Consider the following 21,615-nt stretch of genomic DNA (forward strand, 5'->3'; position numbering starts at 1 on the left):
GGGTCAAAGTAGGGTAACCCAAGCACCCATAGAAACATATGATCATTGATCTCCTCACTACCTATATTCTAATGCACGGCTAGATAATGTGTGTTGCTTTTCCAGGAGAACATCTCACGGGATCAATCAGAATCAGCTTGTAGTGACATTGGGTTGGATTCAATGCCAGAGGTAACTATCACAATGAATAACAATCTTCTTGCAGATTTTCACAGACAAAAGAGATAAAAGCAAATATCATTACTTAGAGGACCGAGGACACCTATTCAATTCTTATCATTATCTCCAAATATTATATAATGTATCATTATCTAGCCCACTGTGTCTCACCCTTGTGCTGCCCACCCAGCTTTTATCCATGGCAAATTTTGGGCTTCCCCAACCTCCCAACACAGCCATGGACCCACGCAACAGCCACCAACCATCTCCACAGAGCCTTGTGCTCTGGAACGCTATTAACACAATGCAATACAATTTGTATTACTTTTTAAATTGTGTAGTTCACTAATGGAAAGGCTGGTAGTATTTTGTTTTTTTAGTGTCTACCTTAAAATATCACAATTTCACATCAAGCTTATTTTTTTATTAGTGGGGGATAAATCTATATGTGTCACTTGTAAAAAGAAAAAGAGTGAAGAAAGATATTTTTAATTTGCACCTGTGTATAGTTTTTCTTTTCTAACTTCACAGCTTTAGAAAAAGATACTGTGAATATCATTCAGATGGTGCACACCTTCTCCCCGTTAAAAAAAATAAAGTTTCCCACCATTTCTTTAACAATGATGCCTTGGTCTTATTTGGGTTGGTTTTTTTTTGTCTCCCCACCTGCCAAGGAGCATGGGGTGAGAGGAGAATGCACTGGGCAAGAGGTTCGGCTGAAACTCACCAGGCATATACAAGGGCTATGAACATTATCTTAAGAGGTACACCGAGTTATCATTTTCATCAAAGTGCATACGATGGCTCGAGTGCCCCTTTTGGCCGCAAGCAGTGAAAGAAATGTTGCTCTAGGCAGATTCTCCTAAACAGTTTGTAAGTACACCCAGCTTCTTCATGTCCACCCTTTAGAAGATACGTGGGAGTGAATTAATATTGTGGAACCATTGACCTCATTATTATAGGTCCAGGAGATATTGTCTGAAACATCAAACCTCATCTAAATGTATGTATACTTGTGTCTATAATTTCTTCCATCTCTTGAACCTCTAAAAATGTCTATTTTCTACATCCAACTCCCTACTGTATCCATCATCACCTCTATCCCCTGTCCCTAAGGCCTTGATACCTATTTTAAAACCAAGTTTGAGAGCATCAGGGATAACATCTTTCCACATGATGATGCCAAAATTGGACATCAACCCCTTCTTCTTGATTTAAGCCACCCTCATTGCTTCTGGCACTTGCTGCTTAATATATTCCACCCAGTGGTCATAACATAATGGCTGATCAGTGTATATTACCGGTATCCATTGTAGTCTTGGTACGGAATCTGCTTGTGCTATATAAGCAGTAATAATCATTATAATAATAGTAATACTAAATTTTAGAATAATTTTTTAAGAGGACAGAAAAATATCGATCCGAAAGAAAGATTGTCCCTCCTAAAAAAAATTGCCAGAGAATCTTCAATAAGCTTCTTCCCTGTGCCCTGTCCCATTCTGCTAAACTTACAATGTTTTCTTGTATTTGTGACTCCTAAGAGCACTACCCTTTCTGCACCATGACTTAAAGAGTTAAAGCACTGCACGTAACACTCCTTATCTGATAATTGCCGGGATTAACGCCAACAGATTTGATTACACTTTGTGACTGCTGCAGAGCAAGTGTGCCCAAGTAAAGCATTTTTTGATACAAATCCCTGGACGCTCAGATCTGTGAGTTATATTCGTTCTGTTGTCAGTGCGTGATTCCATTTAAGGACACATTTTAGAATGTTTCCAATTCCATGGACATTCGAAGTGTAACTTTAGGCAGGCAAAGTGTCTGTAAATGGACATCATTGTCTGTAACAAGTCCTCTGTGGAGTCTATGTTGCGTATGTCAAGTACGCATCGTAAAGCCTGGTGTTGCTTACCCTTACTGTAAGCGGCAGCTTGTTGCAAGCATTTTACTGAAGACGCAAGACAATGGGCTCCAAAACTGAAGGCATTAAGTGGTATGTAGATTCTGGCAATAGGTATAAACAGCACAGGTATGCCATTTTCTTCAAGTTCTGTTGCAGCATCTTGACTTCACCATACATTTTGAAGGTCTAGCTCCAGGGAGCTTCTGCTGCACCAAGAGCTTGTCTGGCCTTGTATAATAAATAGTTAAAATAGTGAGATTTCTCCATTTAATTATGCATTATACAAGGCCCGTTCAGTTCTTCTAGCTGGAGCAACCTACCAGTAATTGCCCTTTAGAGCAAATTGAATTAGTGAATAACCTCTCCGGGTTCTATACATTGATTACATCCAGGTACAGCAGAATAAGCCAAGTGCTTTAGAGGTACGGTAGGAGGTCAAAAGGGGAGAGTCTTAATGGTAACAATGCCAATATTTGCCAAACTTCAATAAAATCGAACAACTTTCAAAAAAAATGATCATATTATTTTTTTAATGCTCCATTAATCGCTGTTTCCAGGGCATCTTGTTTGTGAGCTTACACCGCATATTTTATTAATCAGTGATAAATGGCATTTTTCAAAATACACTATACCATATGTTTTCTATGATTATTATTATTATTATTATTATTATCTCTAAGTTTTGTACAACTGAACCAAATAACCATAGACAATAAACACGCAGTGAACATTCTACCATGGGTCCGGCTCATGATCTTCTGAGCTGGACCCATGAAACTGGGGGCAGTTACATCAAATGTACCTTTCGTGGTACAAGTAACCTTAATCTTAATGTCGCCCTATATATATGTACCATAAATACCCATCCATAGAAGAAGAGGTCTCATCACAGATTGTACATGCTAATGAAATAGCCATTGTAATTTCTGTTGTGAGGATTGCATCGGCAAAACATCTTGAGTATGACATGAATCACTGAAATAAATAACAGTGAGATAAGATTTTTTTAAGGTCCTTGCATTTTGTGTGTTTTTTTTTTTACTCTAAAAGGTCAACTATTAAAATACAAGACTCTAATGCATGACATTTCTTCACTAGATCCTTAAGCATCCATGTTCTTGTTCTAATGCTCCATCTCGTTGCCTCTTTCTCTTCGATAGTTTCTCCTTGGTTTGTCCTTGAGACTGCAGCAGGCTAGAATTCCACTCTTCCCTTGCTGCTTATAGCTGCTGTCTGTATTATCTCTGCATAGAACTTAGCTTTACTAAGTAAGAAAAGGAAAGGATGTTTTATCTATACAAAAAATGATTCATTTTTCTATTGGGAAACATACCGTAATGTCTAATTAAAAAACAAACAAAAAAACACGTAGTTGCCGCGCTTGAATTAAGGAATAAATCATTCCTTCAAATCCTTCTGTCCTATTTTTCTAGGGGGATTTGAATGACTATTTCACCTAGCTTAATGGAAGAGTTGTAGGTTCCAGTGAGATGAATAACACCTATACCAATTGATAAAGGTCACCATTTGCCAAATCATCAGGGGAAAGCTGAGGATTATCCACCTTCAGCTACTTTTTTGTTACCACTACTGCATTGGGGGGGTATATTGGGCAGAAAGTGAACATTGTGTCCCCAAAGTTGATGTGTTAGAAGCAAGAAAAATGGGCAAGCGTAAGGACCTGAGTATTTCAAATACCGATTGCTAGGTGATTGGATCAGAGCATCTCCAAAACTGCAGCTCTTGTGGGGTGTTTCTGCAATAGTCAGTACCTATCAAAAGTGGTCCAAGGAAGGAAAAGCAAAGAAGATTTTCATTTACATCACGTGGATGGCCAGGTCCATGTGCGTCGCTTACCTGGAGAACACATGACACCAGGATGCATTACACCAGGCCTGTTTTGGCGGCAAAAGGGGGACCTACACAATTTTAGGCAGGTGGTCATAATGTTATGGCTGATCGGTGTATTTGGCAGTTTTGGCAGATTATTAAGGCGCTATCTATGTTTTCTTTTTGAGTTCTAATCTTAGTTAGCTTTAAGGTTCTTCTTGAAGAGACAATAGAAAGCAGGTTGACATCAGTACATATGGAAAAACTGAGACACTTTTTATGGCAGAGTTGGCAGAGGCAGCTGGCCCACAGGGAAATCTCACGGTTTCCCAGGGGCAAGTCCGGCCCTGCTCATGCAGGCCGCACCTTGAAGTTAGGCCTTGACCTTTACATGTTGCCTTGAATCTGAATCACAGGTGTGAATCTTGGGTTGGATGCAATCAAATATCTCAAGGTGTTCCTCCTTAGATTTCTTCTCCATTGAAATATTCATATTCTCATATCTGAACAGCCACACTTTGGCCACACATTGGTTTCCTGCTACAACAGCTGACCTTTTTAACCCTTTATTTAACCTATGCCTGTCTGGTGGATGTATCCATGATGATTAATAGTATTATTATTATTTATTGTTTTATATAGCGCCATCAAATTCCATAGTACTGTATAATGGGTAGACAGGACATAACAAGTAGTATTTAACATAACAATATGACGTACAGAAACAACAGGTGAGGATGGCTCTGCTCAAAGGAACTTACAGTGATGTCATAAAATGTAGGCTATTTGCTCACAGAATCATATTTAGCATTGTTAAATATTTCTACACAACTTGTAAAAAACATATAAGACCCCCAAACTCTGGCATTATAATAAGCGCATTATTAGGTAACAACCTTTTGAACTACACCTTCCATGATCCTTATCCAGGCACAGAAGCAGATTATCTGTCTCCATAAAAAATAACAGATGACACATACACGAGAGAATCTGGCCCATTGCTATATAATCTCTGCTTCAGGCTCCACTTTTTTTATGCCTCTTAAGTACCTTTCAAATACACCAGCTGGGGCATACAAAGTAAAGGTTTGTAGGAAGTTATTTTGAATAAGAGAAAATGTAAAGATTCTTTTATGTTAGCTTCTGCACATTCAGCCAAACCATTGCTATCACGCAACATGGAATTCTTGTTAGACGTATCATGCTGTTCTTTTACATTAAAAAATAAAGAAACCGTAAGGTCTGAATGTTACTTTCTCAAGTCACACTGTTAGCTGGCAAAAACGAACATTTAAAAGTCTATCGAATTAGTGTGTAGACTAGGAAAGGGGTAGTATTGCACCTGGGCAACAAATGTGCAAGCAAATAACCCATCTTTATATAGACACTGACAATGAATACAGAATAAGGTTTTAGTTCATATACAGGAGGACTTTTACCCAGCCTAGAAAACCTTCAATACAAAATATATACTATTTAAGAATGTTTGCATGCAAAATGTTGCATGATAGTGCCCAATGCCAGGCTGGGGCTGAGAAAGCAAATGGCAATATTGTCATTTGGAAATGACTTCCTATCAGTTGTATTTTCTCAGAGTACATTACATTCTGTATAAAAAGTGACATACATTTGACTGGAATGCAGAAAAATATTAGTGCACAACAGGCTTTCTGACATTTTTAATATTTTAACAACATCACTGTCAAATAATCGCCGTCAAGGAACACAGACAGACAAATATATCTATTTTTAAATAATGTTACCAGATATATTGCACGGTTAAATTTCTGTATATAATGATTTTGATATAAATAGGGTTTTGTCTAGTATTAAAACTAACCTTCTGATCGACAAAAATACCTAAATGTATGACTTATACTATGGACACATTTTTAAATACCCCTCGTCTTATATTTGAGGTTGTTTTATAATCTGACCTCAAATAGAGGTCTGACTATAAGACTAAGATCCAGATCCCACGCTCTCTGGCAGCGGGTGGACATCTGCGTGATGCAGCAGGCAGACGTCCACCGGCTGCCCCCACTAAACACCAGGGAGTCAGGAGCATGGGGGGCAGGGTAGGGCTGGCAACCTGGGGGGCAAGTCTAGTCATGTGGCCCATTGCACCACCGAATCAGTCCACCATACATGGCCATCTTTTCCTGATGTTCTAAATTTTTTTTCCTATAAGGTAGTCTTATATTCAGGCTTTCTTTTTTCCCATAAATTAATATTCAAATTTTGGGGGGTCGTTTTATAATCAGTGTCGTCTTCTAATCAAGCCAAAAAAAAAAAAAAAAAAAGACAGTCGAATCGAAAAAAAAATAATGAGACTGAAATAATGTAAAATCATTGTCATTAGCCGATTAATAATCTGAAACTAATCCGGCGTTTAGAGTTTAGTTGGTAGAACATAGTTTTCAATACATTGTGACCGTACCCAGCATATCATCATAACGTAAGGACCAAAAGGATTATCTCAGCTGCTAATCCACCTCAGTGGATGATAGATACACCCCGTACACTGCTGGCACTTTAAAAACTGTATATTACTTACATCGTCCTAACATGGCTTCCCTTGCTCCGGAGGTAAATATTTGAAAATAAGTGTTTTTTTTTCAAATATTTACCTCCTTTAACATCTACTTGTTTTGCTAGTTGACTGAAAGAGATGTGCCATTAAGTAAACAGTGTCACGACTGATGTCTTTCCAGTTCATGTTATGATGTATCTACTTAACAGGTTGTGGGCCATGTAATCAAACCACAATTGCTTCCTGCTGAGAACGTTCCATTTCTGGTGCTAGAAAGCAAATACATTTCCAGTTTTCCCAGTATGTCTAAACCACACCGATAAATACCGTGATATAAAACAGCTCATAAATTACCTGCTGCTTGTCTCTGAAACTCATAAAGATTTTACAGAGGACCACTCCGCCATAGCACTGACTTTGATGACACCTGAGGGACCTGTTGACATTATAGGTTTCTCCATCTTCATTTATATGGCTGTGACTTCCCTTTCTGTATCTTATTTAATACCCAGACAGCTTATATTTGGTAATGGCTGTCCCTAGAGATGAGAATGTCTTTATTCTTTCAGCAAGTCATTTGTTTATGGCGGTATAGCCAGGATTTGCTAGGAGTGCATTTGATTCCCCTAGAAGGCTTCGATACTGGAATCTCTCAATATTTAAAGAGAACACTGTAGCTGCTATAAAAAAAATATGGAAATAGGGTTCAACAGATATCCATACGGGTGTCATCATGTCAGACCAATATGCCTGTTTGGATTGCTTTAACGTCATAATTTATAAGCATGTGTTAGATTGAGAAAATTACCTTCAGTGGGTGAAGTTTTCAGTCTTCTACATAGGCCACTGACTTCTCCGTAACTATCTTGTATTTTTTGAATGGCCTCAGCTCCTCGCAACTCCATGAGAGAGCGTAACTCCTGCAACGTACAGCCGAACCCTCCGGCATGGTTCTGTTCCCTTTGTTGGTTTTTTGGGTAAAAATCCACTGAGCTGTTTAAATCTCCCATCTTGGCTAGATGATATTATCTCAAATTGGCTGTCGAAAGGCTCGTCGGAAATTGGTATGAATGTGAGTTTTATTTTCCCAAACTGGCAGCCACAGTCTTGAGACTTGATATCAGTGGGCGCGTCAGAAATATAATAGGCCTACAGAATAAAGACAACATGTGAATGGTCGGTAAATATTTTTACATAGCAAAACATACTGAACCAAAAGTCCACAACTGCCAAAAACATGACAATAACCCTCTAACTGGAAAAGCCAATATTCTAAATGGGCCACAAACTCAAAAAGACATTATTTGTTGTCCCTCTAGTATTATCAACAGTTTCCAGACTCTTCGCAATTGTTTTCAATCCACCAAGCGTACCTGTTTAGGATTTGGGTGTTGGTGTCATAACACGATGCTCACTGGGAATTTCATTCATAAATGCAGCCACACTTAACAATCACAGGTACCACCGTAAGTTGGAGCTGTCTGAGGAGGCCAATCCATGGACGTTGTTTTTTTCAGTTTCAGTTGCAAACTGCTGTTCTGACCCAGTCAGGGGCAAGCACACCTCGTGTCTCCACTGCACTGAGAAAACCTGCAAGTAGAACACCACGTCAGAGCAAAGAAAGACCATATATGTCAACATTCTATTATCACCATAGTTATTGTGTATTATATATATATATATTATAATTTTTCGCACTGTTATTAAAAAAAATGAATTGTTCCCTTAAGTGAGTAAGCGATAGTTCTCATTATTTCCCTCACTTTTTCCTCCTCTGCTCTTCCCGCTGTTGAGCTGGTTGAAGACCGCTCAGGACTGTGTCCAAAATGCGACTGAGCTGTAGGGACACAGTTGGCTCCTCTATGGTCTCTTACCCGCTCTGCCATGAAAAGCAAGAAGTAAAGGAGGGAATTCCTCTTACTCTTGAAAGGGAATGATTCTGCACACCTTACTTATTACAGTAAGCAGGGGCGTTTCCTAGCATTGGAAGTCCATTGGGCGGCAATCTTCCTGTAACAAAACCGGGGAGCAGATCACCCACGTCAGTGGGACCTTCTACCCGCATCCCACAAGGGAGCTCCCTGTAGCCGGAGCTAGAAAGTTCCCAGGTGTGGAGATCTTTTATCTCCCCAAATGACACTATGTAGGCTGTACCAGTTCAGCACAGCCTCCATAGACTGCATCAAAGGGATCAGGGATAGAAAAATATTCTAGATGCCCCAAAGATAATTACACCACTGACAGTAAGTACACCCAGTGCAGCTTGCTTAATTGATTTCTTAAGAGTACGAAAAGTTTAATGCCAATTTTTGTTAAAAAAATTACAGAACTATTCTTTTTTTAATCTAACACTCTCCTCCTCCCTTAAAGGTTGTCTCCATACTGTATGAAACACTCTGCAGGAAACCCTCTTCTCCCTATTATTAGCATTAGCTGCATTATGCAAGGTCAACACTTTTCAGGAGAAGCTCCCCGGGGTTTTCCTTTCATAAGTCATACTGAGGTCAGGGCTCTAAAGAGTTCGGATTACTTGCAGCTCGCGATTTATTGAGTATGCTGATGGAGGGAGTTATTTATTAGTTATTACTGGCTCCCAAATGATCTGGGCAAAGATATAATTGCCATTCCAAATATACGTTGCTTTGAGATACATCACCTGAAGATAAGCCCCAAGTTCATTTGGCCATTTGAGGCCAACTCTTCACACACACCCAGTCACTATCAAATATTAAATTAAACAGTAAAACGAAAACAAAACAACGATCAAATAATGGTATGAAAAGCAAAGTCAACTACGTATCAACATAATGTGCAATCGATCTTAAAATTTAATTTAGAAGAAATTACCTGTGTTAACCATTCAGTGATCACCCTATGGCACAGAAAAGGGTAAGACAAGGAACGTTTTGGGGTCTTATCTGAAGTTATGATCTCAGCCAGGATAAATGATCTGTGCTGCATTCTTTATGTATTGTTTTCTACTGCGATTATACGGTCTGTGGAACCATTGTTTAATCTATGTGTGTGAATGTGTGTGTATGTGTGGGTGGAAGAGATGACGCCGCCAGGGAACCTCTGTGTGTGGATCTTTTTTTTTTTTTACTAAAACTAGGTCAGAGATCAGTGGATGCCCTGGACCCCTAAGGATAGTTTGGTTTTTATTTTCAGATTTTTTTTTTATTCAATGATTATATATATAGAGTAAATGTACACCAATCAGCCATAACATTATGACCACTGACAGGTGAAGGGCATAACAATGATAATCTTGGTATCATGGCACCAGTCAGTGGGTCGGATATATTAGGCAACAAGTTAACATTTCATCCTCACTGGTCTGCAGTGGTCAGTACCGTTCAAAAGTGGTCCAAAAAAGGAAAAGTGGTGAACCGGCAGCAGGATCATGGGCAGCCAAGGCTCATTGATGCATGTGGGGGGGCCAAGGTTGGCCCGTGTGGTCAAATCCAACAGATGAGCTACTGTAGCTTAAATGAAAAAGTTAATGCTGGTTCTGATAGAAAATTGTCAGAACACACAGTGCATCGCAGTTTGTTGCATATGGGGCTATATAGCCGCAGACCAGTCAGGGTACCCATGCTGACCCCTGTCCACTGCCGAAAGAGCCTACAATGGGAACGTGAGCATAAGAACTGGAAGGAGCAATGGAAAAAGTTGGCCTGGTCTGATGAATCACGGTTTCTTTTACATCATGTGAAAGGCTGGCTGAATGTGCCTTGCTTACCTGGAGAACACATGGCATCAGGATGCACTACGGGAAGAAGTTAAACTAGTGGAGGCACTGTGATGCTTGGGCAATGTTCTGCTGGGAAACCTTGGGTCCTGCCATTCATGTGGATGTTACTTTGACACCTACCACCTACCTGAGCATTGTTGCAAACCATGTATACACGGTATGTCCCGATGGCATTGGCCTCTTTCAAGAATGGTTTGAGGAACACAACAATGAGTTTACGGTGTTGACTTGCCCTTCAAATTTCCCAGATGTCAATCCAATTGAGCATCTGTGGGATGTGCTGGACAAATAACAAATAACAAACAAGTCCGAGCCATGGAGGCTCCACCTCGCAATTTACTGGACTTAAAGGATCCCCTGCTAATGTCTTGGTGCCAAATACCACAGAACACCTTCAGAGGTCTAGTGGAGCCCAAGCCTTGACGCTTCAGGGATGTTTTGGCGGCAAAAGGGGGACCTACACAATATTAGGCAGGTGGTCATAATGCTATCGCTGGTTAGTGTATATCAATGCTCATCTGAGCTCTTACTAACAAGATGTCCCTTACTATCAGGGTTTAAACTAAAACAAACACTGAGGCTTCACCAACCTTTTAGACTATCAATTTGCTGCACTGCCATCCTTGCTGCTTCCTGCCCTCAGAAAGCCTCCCTGCTTCTGTCTATCAGCCAAGGATTTATTGCAGTCACTGCAGCTAACTACTTGCAGCTGAGCTGGAGTCACACTGAACTCCTGGCCTGGATTATATTTCACTCCAGTTCTGTGTAAACTGCGGGGTGGAGCACCGGTCCGCCCTACTCTCCGTATCCTCCATCCCAGGGGCCCATATTTAGTCATAATGTTATCCATGTTGCACACAACACATACTCCCCTGGGGCTAAATATCATACCCCTCTCTACAAAACCTAGAGGGGATGTACACACCATCAGCATACCTGGGAACTCTCTGGGTTTGACCCAGAGAACTCAGGGAGAAGCACCCAAATCCTCCGGGTCACAGGAGTAGGGTCTTGACAGAGCCCCATCCCCACCAATTTCACCCTTAAATGGGAGTGTCAGTGGGCAGACCTGGCTGCGTCCCACATGGGCAGGCTTACAGGTATGGCCATCAGAAACAACACGCTGCACCTTATCACAATATATATATATATATATATATATATATATTTATTTTTTTTTTTTGGTTCTTTTGGGCCCATTCGTTTTTGGGCAATGAATTACGTTCCCTGCCCATTCTGTTTAGGCCAAAAGTTTGGGGGCATTTTTAATTCGGGATTGGAGGATCGGAGAAGATGTCACCACAGCTTTGCCATTTTGGTGGAAGTTCACACCAGGTTCACGCCAGGTTATGTCTGCAGAGATGCAGACGAAGAAAGAAGAGGGCAGATTAAGGACTGATTATAAAATAGAGAAAAGAAGGGAGAAGATAGAAGATGAAGAAGAGGCGGAAGAAGAAGCGGAAGTGGTCGGTAGAAGTGGAAGTAGTTGTCACAGAAGGTAGGAAAACATTGGATGGGCATGAGAGAGAGAGTGTATGTGTGAGTATGTGTGAGTGAATGTGGATCCATGATTTTTGACAAAAATTCTGAGCTTTTTGCTTTGTTCTAGCATTCTAGTAATCTTATAATTTGTATAGAATTATATGTTTTTAGTATCCCTTTCACAATTATCGCACTACATTTAACTTGGATAGTCTTAATGCTTTTTTAAGATACAAAACATTTAATAATAATTGATCTCTTGTCCATTACTAGTTCTGATCCTAAAGGATTTCTATTGATCTGTAAGTCTCACAATGTTACAATACGTTTTTTGTAAACAGTTGTCTTCCAAGTAAATGTTTTTTATTAAATTTTTATTAGAGTGTTGACCTTTCTCCTGTGTGAATAAGCAAAAGTTTTACGCTTTTTTTTTGCTTCTTGGAAGGTTCCGATACTTAACTTTACATGGAGGCTGTGCTAACGCTGGCACCCTGGACCTGCCACCCTATGTCGCTGGTACTAAGGTGAACCACATGCACGGTAAGTGCACACATATTGATTTCAAATGTGTTTCTGGGGATGTGGCACATAACCATATAGTTCTAGCTATGCAGCTTATTTTAAAATTGACTTGTCTCCAAGCAACACAAATACCCTGCAGAGGTTTTATTTAAATGAAGAATGAGGTTTTGACTTAAATTCACCAAGAACTAGGTAGAAGGATTTCACCATATAACTCACAAAAATATTTTAATTTTAGGCTATCTTTAAGCTGTCAAGGGATCCCCTTCAGTTTAAATGCAGAACCCTGGAACGTTGAAGTGTCCATGATGAGTTGTTCTGGGTGAATCCATCTGAAGACCATCAACACTCTTGTAAGAACGTGGAACAACTCAGGCTTCTGAGAACAGAGGACCAAGCAACAGCAAATATAGACAAGTTGTCCCAATTATGGCATGATCCCACACCATCTTCTACTTAGTTTAGTGCCTGACACTTGAAAGAAAAGAAAATTGCTTTCTTTGAAGATGCCTGAGTTTTACATGCTACAAAATCCAGTTCCTACACAAATTTGAAACTAATTTGCACTTGCTTATTATTGTAAACCACTATGATTCATGGCTGAACTTAAACTAAGTATAAATATATATATATATATATATATATATATACATTTTAGTTTCTCAGCAATGTCAAAAACATGTTCATATGCAAATTCAAGCCATTCTCTGAGGCACATGCAGAATTTCAACCTGTGTTTGCTGAAAAGGGTTAATGCCTTTCTTTCTAAATGAGCAGAACTAGGTAAGGATTCAGGTAATCACATTATTTTAAATGGTCAGTCAAGCAAATTATGTTTCTATCTTTGTCCTTGGCTTAGAAACAGAATACAATGGTTGATAAGAACCCTTTGGCCCATATAATCTCCCCATTTATTTCCTGCCTTTATGCGTGAAATGTTTCCATCTTGCTTATTGGGTGGGTGTTGTTGGTCCATGGGTTGGCTTAGAGATAGGTTATCATGAGCGCCCTTTGGCCCATATAATCTCCCCATTTATTTCCTGCCTTTATGCGTGAAATGTTTCCATCTTGCTTATTGGGTGGGTGTTGTTGGTCCATGGGTTGGCTTAGAGATAGGTTATCATGAGCGCCATGAGCACCCACTTAGGATGTCTCAAGTAAATTCAGGCAGCATTTATACCCTGATTGTATCCTATCTGTGCTCTATTTATAGGGTTCTAGCATTTTTGGTGGGATTCATATGTTTTGGCTCTCTCTCAATTGTGTTCTGGCCATTGGGCCAAATTACCTGGGCTTGCTTACTAGGCTGAAAGTTGCCTACACTTAACTGTGGGAAGGACTTGGTTTAAGCATCAGCATCCATGAGTCTGGCTGGGCTCTGGTTCATTCCTGTTTTTAGCCTGGCAAACCACATCCCAGCATGCTTCCAAAATCTCAGTTTAACTTGCAGAACCCAATCAGTCTGGAGAGCTGGAGATACCTAATACTGCATTTTGGTCTACAGGAACAATCCTGGAGCATTTGTCCCCTGCAACTGGGTTTGAACAATTGTCAGACTTGGAATTAATTTTATGCGGCCAATGCACACTTAATGAAATATTATGCAGGGGACAAGGGGATGGGGTCCTTCTATTTTATAAAAATATATATGTACCTGGGTGGCTGTTCTTTGTAATGCTTAGCATGCATGAGGAGCAATCGGATAGAAAGGAGAGATCAGGTTCATTAATGAACCTTAGTAAGTAATGATGTCCTTCTGTTGACCTCAAGACAAAAAAACTTCATGATCAAGACATGCATAGACATTTTTAACCTTAATCATGCCTAGAAGCTAAAGAACTTTCAGATCAGGGGACGATAAGGAAATATCATCTCTGCAGCGTCTTCAATAAAAAAACTGAAGGTAACAGGAGGGTGAACAGCTGTCTTTGAGATTCCCATTATAAACAATATCAATGAATAATAACTTCCTGCCATTAGCTCTCTTGTAGCAAGGTTTCCCTTTGCAATGTGCATTGACCAAGACAGCGTCCATCAACTGAGTATATGCGACCAAGGACATTTGATGCACACGGGGAGTCATTGCAACGGCAAAGAGCTCATTAATATTTCAGTGGCACTAGTGCTGCAGCTTCCACGCTTTTGAGGCCTGACTGTTTATGCTTAGTGCTGTCACCAAAGTGTTTTGCTTATTCCCAGCTCAGCATCCCCTAAAGAAAGAGATTAGAAGCTCCGGGAAGCTAGAGCTGTCCGATCTCTTCCTACTTGAGGCAATCTGACAGCAACAAAAAGAAAATAAACACTTGATCTGCGATTCCACCCTAAAATGATATTTATGGAAATATGTTCAATTTTCTGAGTTTCGATGGATCAAACTTTTCTCATCATTTCCTTTTTTTTAATCATTTTCCTAAACAAACACAAAACAATCTCATTTTTTTTTAAATCTAGTGATCTTCTGCATAACTAGAAACGGTCAAAATAGACATTCTTCTAAAGAGGGACAGCTGGAATTTATGCTAGTGCCCTATTATTGGCCCGCAGTTTCAGGGCTTCCTACAGCAAATCAACATATTGACACGAGAACTATCATACTTATTTTTTAGAGGCACTATTATTATGTGATGAAAACAGAAAAAAACATCAGACTTAGCCCTAACTATGACTGCATAGTTAGCTATCATCAACCATTAAGAACACTGGCGGCATCACTGTGATTACTCCATTGTTATAATATAGAAGGCTGGCCTTTCTATCCATTTAATACACGTGTGCTTTTCAGGGTAAGAATATATAAAGACAGATCAATAAAAAGTCACCGACAACATCATATAGCAATATGACTCCCTATTAATCCTTTGTTCTATAAACCTGACCTCATTAGTAAAACATACGACGCAGCATAAGCCACAGAATTCTGTTGCCCAAGAGAATGAGAAGTCATTCTTTTTCATTAATGAACATGGATTGATACGACGATACGTTCAAGGCACGTTCAGAAATAGCAAGATGGACTCTTGCCCTTTGGTTAGAATTACAGCGATGCAGGGCAGATGTGCACTTCCATCTCCACTGTTGGCTTGTCCATAAACCACATGGACACATGTGCAGAGCCTGAAGATTCATCAAACTGGTCAGCGCTCCTAACATAGATCCCAAGCCCTTAATCTCTCCACGATTCTCTGTATCCGATGTCACAGATCTCTGCTCCTTGCCTCCTGGTTCTGGAAACAAGCCCTGCGAATAAACTGTATCCTGCTCTTTTGTAATTTATCTTCAGCTTTCTCGTTCACATACACATGTTGAACTAGGAGCTGGCATTAGCAAAACTAAAATACGTTCCCAGTTATCTGAAATGTTACTAGTGCTGTTATTGGCCATATCCTTTAGAGAAGCTCAGAAGATATTATATAGTTTTTGGTTTTTTGGTTGCCATATTTTGATTCCAACGGATGTATACCTTCATGACCTTCTAGAAAACATCTGGTTCCCAAAACCATTATTACCGTTACTACATCAAAATTCATAAAACTAGATACATCGTTTGTATGTGTTTAATCTGTCAATTCTAGTTTTGGCAAATCCCTTGAATATATGTATTGTAAGAATACTACGTATAACGGTTGGCACTATATAAATAAAAGATAACAAACTAAAATAAATAATAATAATGTTTAAGACTGTGTTTAGGGGGGCTGGTAACTGTCAACCCTGGAGGTGCAGTTCTCTCGTGGCCCAAAGAGGCATTTGGTATGCATAGTGGGCAAGTAAAGGTCCATAGGAGCGACTTTATTGGTCTGAGACAACCGCTGTGAGCAACTTGGGCTGGGAGGAGCGGGGATTTTTGTTCCCCTGGCAAAGGGCAGGGCAAGGTACACCTTTGAGCCCTTTGGCCTGGGAAGGCCAATGGCTTTGGCGCTGGGATTTAAAGGTCAGTAAGAGCAATTCTATTGGTCGCCGACATCGGGCTCATCTGGCATCAAGCAATGAAAAGCAGCTCCCCTTCATTGGTTGATGCCAGAGGAGCCAACTTTCAGCTACTAAAAGAGTCGCTCTTACGGACCTTTAAATCCTGGTGCCAAAGCTGCTGCTCGAAGACCAACATGAAGACTTTGCCTACTATAGTGGCCAAAAAGTCTATTCTGACCATGGAGGAGGTGGGTAGCTGCAGCTTCCCCTCATGTTTTAATGCATATAAAAGGGCTATTAAAGTACCTTTATATCCATTTATCTTTAGCAGAGTGTTCAGAGAGAGTGAGGTCCCTTTAACGATCATAGTATACTGTGTATAGAGCCAGAGATACAAAGCCACAGATTGTGTTTCCTCAAAAGACTGGATGGAACCTTAACTGCTATGGATTCTCCCGTCTGATCCTCCAGCATGCGGAAGACAGCTGCCATCCTAAAACACGCTTAGAGAAAACGTCCAGAGCATGTGTTAGTCATGAGTTGTCACGCTAACTGAATCATGTCCATAGAGAGGGGGGAGCGGAGAGCGGAGAGCGGAGGGGAGGCAGCAGAATGCTAGGATTTCAGTTGCTATGACAACGGGAAGTGGTTCCACTGCAGTGACTATCTGCCGTTTTTTCTTGTATACAGAGAAAGAAAATGTGTTTTTTTCCCCCCAGTCGTTGCATTTAAACATGAGATAAAGGGACATGAGGGCAGAATTGTTACATTAGGTATTAGACATTTTTTTTTCTAGGCAATGGTTACCCATTATACAAAGCGGATTTCTGTTATTTGTGGATTCTCTATCAATAATAACTATAATGAGACACGATATTCCTAGTAGTAGTTAGTAAGCAGTGGCAAGAATTAACAATGACGCAGCAAACATGACATAAATTCAGGCTCGCTACGGTAGGATGACCAGATTGGCCGCTAGTTTCCAGGCTACATGGACGTATTACATGGAAAGTGCTGCCCTGCAGCATGTGGGATGTATACATTTACAGAAGAGGATATGTTACATACTGCAGGGCAGAGCGATACACGTGTCGATCGGCAACATGTGAAATGTATATGTTCCCTGGAAAAAATGGCAGATGTGGTCACACCAGTTCGAGTCTAAAAGGGCCCTTACCAAACCTTACCAAACTTATAAAAATATCAAAGTGGGCATTAAAGGGACACTCCAGACATCATATGCACTTTAATGCACATGAGAGCTGTATGGTCCCTTTACACTTTTGTGATGCCCCCCTTGCAAATGCATGGGGGGGGGGTTGTGCAGAACCCCCATTTGCATATCCCCCCTTCCCAATTCAGAGAATTGTATGGCATTCAAAGCTGGTGTCTCCCCGTAAAATAGAAGATGACACAAGACAAGACATTTTGTTTTTCTATGATTATACAAATTGATGATAATAGCTGCTTTAAATGTAAATCATCACCAGCATCAAGCCCATAATTTCCAAAGCCTTATTGCTTAAAGCAACAGTGGCTCTAATAGCGCTAATGTGAATTTTACACGGTTCTTCCTCACCATGAGACTGTGTTTGCGAGGCAACATGGCCGATCCTGGTTCAGATGGAATACCAGGTGAGAATTCTTCCTGGAGCCCCCTCTTATCTGTCAGATATGTCTAGCTTGAGACCTCCTTGTACACTGTGGAGGTAGCTACATAGTAGTTTGGGTTCACACAACATCACATAATCTGTACTAGGCACCCACCTCCTGGAAACCCTGGGGAATTAGTCAAACTCTTTATCCCTGGGCTCTCCCAGGTGTTATTCCCACCTGTCGATTCCATGGTTTAGGCTTCCAAAGTAGTTGCCTGCAACATCTGGTACTAAAACCAGCTGTGGATGTAACACTAAACCAAAGAATAGCCTGTTTTCCAACTTCATTGGGAAGAACTTTCACATTTTAGCTCCACCATGACCTGGCAAAGCCCCAATGGAGTGTTGACCAAGACTAATGTTTACTATTGAAATGTTGTATCAATGTCCCATCTTTCAGTAACATGATTTTAACTTGTAAACGATGTGTGCCTCGGCCTTCAAGTAACATGGAATGGGTAAAAATATTACATAGTTGTTTCATCTCTGATGACAGAAGGAGGGGGTGTTTATAAATCCGTTCTTAAGTAGCCATTTTGAATTTCAGATTTCCAAGCTCATGGCAGTATTTCAGATAAATTAAGATTAGTTAACTGATCAGATCATCTTCCACATCTCCTGCTTTGTTTTGTCCAAGCACCCTGCCTCTTGTATATTCTCTCCTCCACTCTGTGGACTGTCAGGAGGAACATGTCTGGAGTCAGATCTCTATTTCTTTATGGTCCTGGCTCAGCCATCCCTTTCTATGGAGCTTGCACTTGACTGTGTGATCAATCAAGTGATAGCACACAAAAGATTCGGACTTGATAATGTGAGCTTATCATGGCGAGCACACAAGCTCCCCTGCCGTGTCAAGGCAACGCATTGTTGCCTGCTAAAATCCATTTATTGGACTCCCAGACCTTGTGAATATCTGTAATAAAAAAGCCAGACAGGCTTCATATGCCTCACCCACGTAACTCCTAATAGGGAACCTAAATCAAGAAGAGGAAAGCAATGACACGTCAAGGTACTCCAAAGGGTAAAAAAATAGTAAATGGTTGGATTTCCAGTAGCAAATATAAACAATTCTCCGCTGTATGTTATATACGGCTACATTTCATATCATTGCCTCTGCGTTCAGCATAATGAGTCCCAATAAATATGTGATTATTAAAAGAGGTTGTTCCAAATATGTTTTTATTTTATTTTATTTAAGTGCCTTTTTGGTACAAAATGTATGAAGGTAACGAAAAAAAATCCATATTTCTCTTTCTCATAGTCAATCCTATAAAGACCATTTTTAACAATCAAAATAATGCTTGATAATGTTTTTTTTATTATTATTATTTTCCTCAAAATATATATAAACGAAGAATAGAAACAATGAAAAAAATTACTACAAAAATATACGACAGTTGGAATTAACAATTATATAGTCTAAGCCAGCGAGGCCGGTCCTGTAGTATTAATTCAGAGCCGAACAAATGATTTCGTGTAACGGCGACCAGATATTAAAACTATCTTATTATTATTTTTAGATTTCCAGATACCTCTGTGTTTCACCAAATCGGGATGCAAGAAATATGGACCCTACTGCAAACCGATGTTGTTTAGATAAATGTAATTGTTGGAAATGCTAAATAGTTACATTCTCAATGGAGAATTCTTTGACTTATCGGGATATGAATACTTGATCAGCTTCATACATAGTAACTGCATTGCAGTAATTATAGGGTTAATCAGTCCTTATAGATCTAGTATATGAGCTGTTATCAGCACCATATAGAGAAAATAATTAGTGATCGTGGATGTTAGCCAGTTAGACGTTATCATCTATTCTGTCTCTTGAGGTTATCCTGACTCGGGGAAGCCACGAACCACGAAATCTTCCTGTATGTCTGACATGCAGATCCTTCAATCCCCAAATTGTAGCTGACTGAGGAATAAGATGTGAACAGCTTCCCTACCAAAAATAAAAAAAGCAGCTAAACGACTGTGCCTTATAATAATATCGAACGGCACCTGTGAACCTGGTGTTCAGATTCTAAAGGTTTTCCAACTTGTGCGTTTATAGAAAAAGAAAAGCTTCAAGGAGCGGCGATTTAACTTGTTCTTAGCATTTGCATGATTATTCCTCCCCACTGGAATATTTATCCTTTTTATTATAACTCTCTGCTTCCTCTGGTAGAAGCTGATTTGTCCCTGACACACTGTCCAGGTAAGATTGCATATTAAAGTAATAAACAAATAAAAAGAAGCTCTTACCTGACATAGAAGAGTCTGTTGCCCTCCTTCTTTTATGGTTCAACTATTCCTGCCACCCACCTCTCACAATTCCACACATGTCCATGGTGGGGGGTCAACACAGACCTCTACCGGTAGTGTTCCCCTGGCTATCGCTGGAGCTGACTGGTGGTAAGTTTATCACGCGCAGGGAGAAAAGGTGGGCCGACAGCATTTAGCTGGGGGTGGGGAAGGGGGGCAAATTAATATAAGGCGGATTCTGCAGAACCCCCCCCCCCAAGCATTTGAAGAATAGGCTCTGTGGACATAAGCTGCGCAACAACAGATTCATTAAGTTCTATGAAACGAGAAATAATAAACCTCATAACACTAATTATATAAAAAAAATGTAATTTACTAATATATTGGGATTATTTGATTGTTTTTTTTAATATCCTATGAGTTTACTAGACTCTAATTCCACAGAAAAGGAGTATGAGATTATAATTTATGTTTTAACGGATGTGAGATTACTATATGGATAATGTAAATCTATTTTATAGTATCTTTAAGTCATTTAATGCCATGAAAATATAATTCTAGTTAATGCAATCACAATATTGGTTCTGCTTTTTGGCGTATCAAATCATATATAAACCAGAGCGTTCCCGGTTGCTCCCGAAACGAAAAAAGCCTGAAATCCATCAACGTTAATGGCAGATGTTACTAAAGCTACAGCCATATCTGGTTCTTTAACGGAAATTACATTATACAATGTATAATGTATAATGTATAATATACATAATAATGTATAATACAATGTATGTCCCTCATGCTATGCATCTTCTCTGTAGAAAGGGGATCCTTCACAGTGAGGGCTGTAAAGCTGTGGAATGCACTTCTCATCAAAGTGGTCACCATAGGACATCTAAGAATAAATGGGGTTCCCTTTGGGCACGAGGGGTGTTCATGGGTACATTTTAACTCAAGACTGGTTGATCTATGGATTATTTTGTTATTTTGAATGCCTTTAGAGCCTTGAGTTATTTTTATCTTGGCATGAACCATGAGTGGGTTGCTTGTCTTCATCTGGACCAGTGCAGATAGGGATATCTTGGGTATTATGGGTGTTCAGTTGTTCATTCGTGTGTCATTAATACTCAGATCATCTTAAACAGACGGTGAAGGTAAAAATGTTGGTATCGATTTCTATATTTTAAGTTATTTTGCGATAGTTCTTGCATATCTGACACAATCTGACAATTTAATGTTGATTAAAATGTTAAAAACCTCCAATATTTTGAAGATAAAACAAGAAATTTAGGGAAAATGCTAATTTATAAAGTCCTCTCTAAACTAAGACTATTTATCAAATGCCTGTCTCTTCTCTCATAGGTTTTGGGTCTCTATCTCCTTTATGCTCTTCTGAAAAACCTTCAACGTAAACGCTCCTTGCAAAAGCTGGAACTCGAAGAGCCCTGCATGACCCCTAACACTGGACTCCACCACTGTGCCACCAAGGTAAGTTGTAATTGGATGAGTGTGTGTATGTACAGGTGAGAGAGAGCGTGTGTAAACTCAGATTCAATGCGTCGGGGGCTGATATAGATATACTTTTCCAAAGTGCCTAGCCTTCCAGGACATTATGGAAATATACAGT

At 39.8% G+C, this 21,615-nt stretch overlaps 1 protein-coding gene and 1 long non-coding RNA gene across 7 annotated transcripts in view; one reads left to right on the plus strand and one right to left on the minus strand.

Annotated features, from left to right (window-relative positions):
• LOC128503499 (uncharacterized) overlaps window positions 1–21,615 on the plus strand; it is a 289,541-nt gene that overhangs the window by 79,262 nt on the left and 188,664 nt on the right. The gene's annotated exons all lie outside the window — the stretch shown is intronic.
• Window positions 1–21,615, minus strand: part of ATP2B3 (ATPase plasma membrane Ca2+ transporting 3) — an 82,442-nt gene that overhangs the window by 46,100 nt on the left and 14,727 nt on the right. For all 6 annotated transcript variants that reach the window (XM_053473585.1, XM_053473583.1, XM_053473584.1 and 3 more), the window contains exons 2-3: window positions 7,802–8,018; window positions 7,237–7,577 (exon numbers count right to left, since the gene is read on the minus strand). In XM_053473585.1, coding sequence (XP_053329560.1) covers window positions 7,237–7,438 — 202 coding nt within the window. In that variant the 5' untranslated portion in view covers window positions 7,439–7,577; window positions 7,802–8,018. The remainder of the gene's footprint in view (window positions 1–7,236; window positions 7,578–7,801; window positions 8,019–21,615) is intronic.

The sequence above is a fragment of the Spea bombifrons genome, chromosome 8 (genome assembly GCF_027358695.1).
Source record: "Spea bombifrons isolate aSpeBom1 chromosome 8, aSpeBom1.2.pri, whole genome shotgun sequence".
Taxonomy (NCBI): Eukaryota; Metazoa; Chordata; class Amphibia; order Anura; family Pelobatidae; genus Spea; species Spea bombifrons.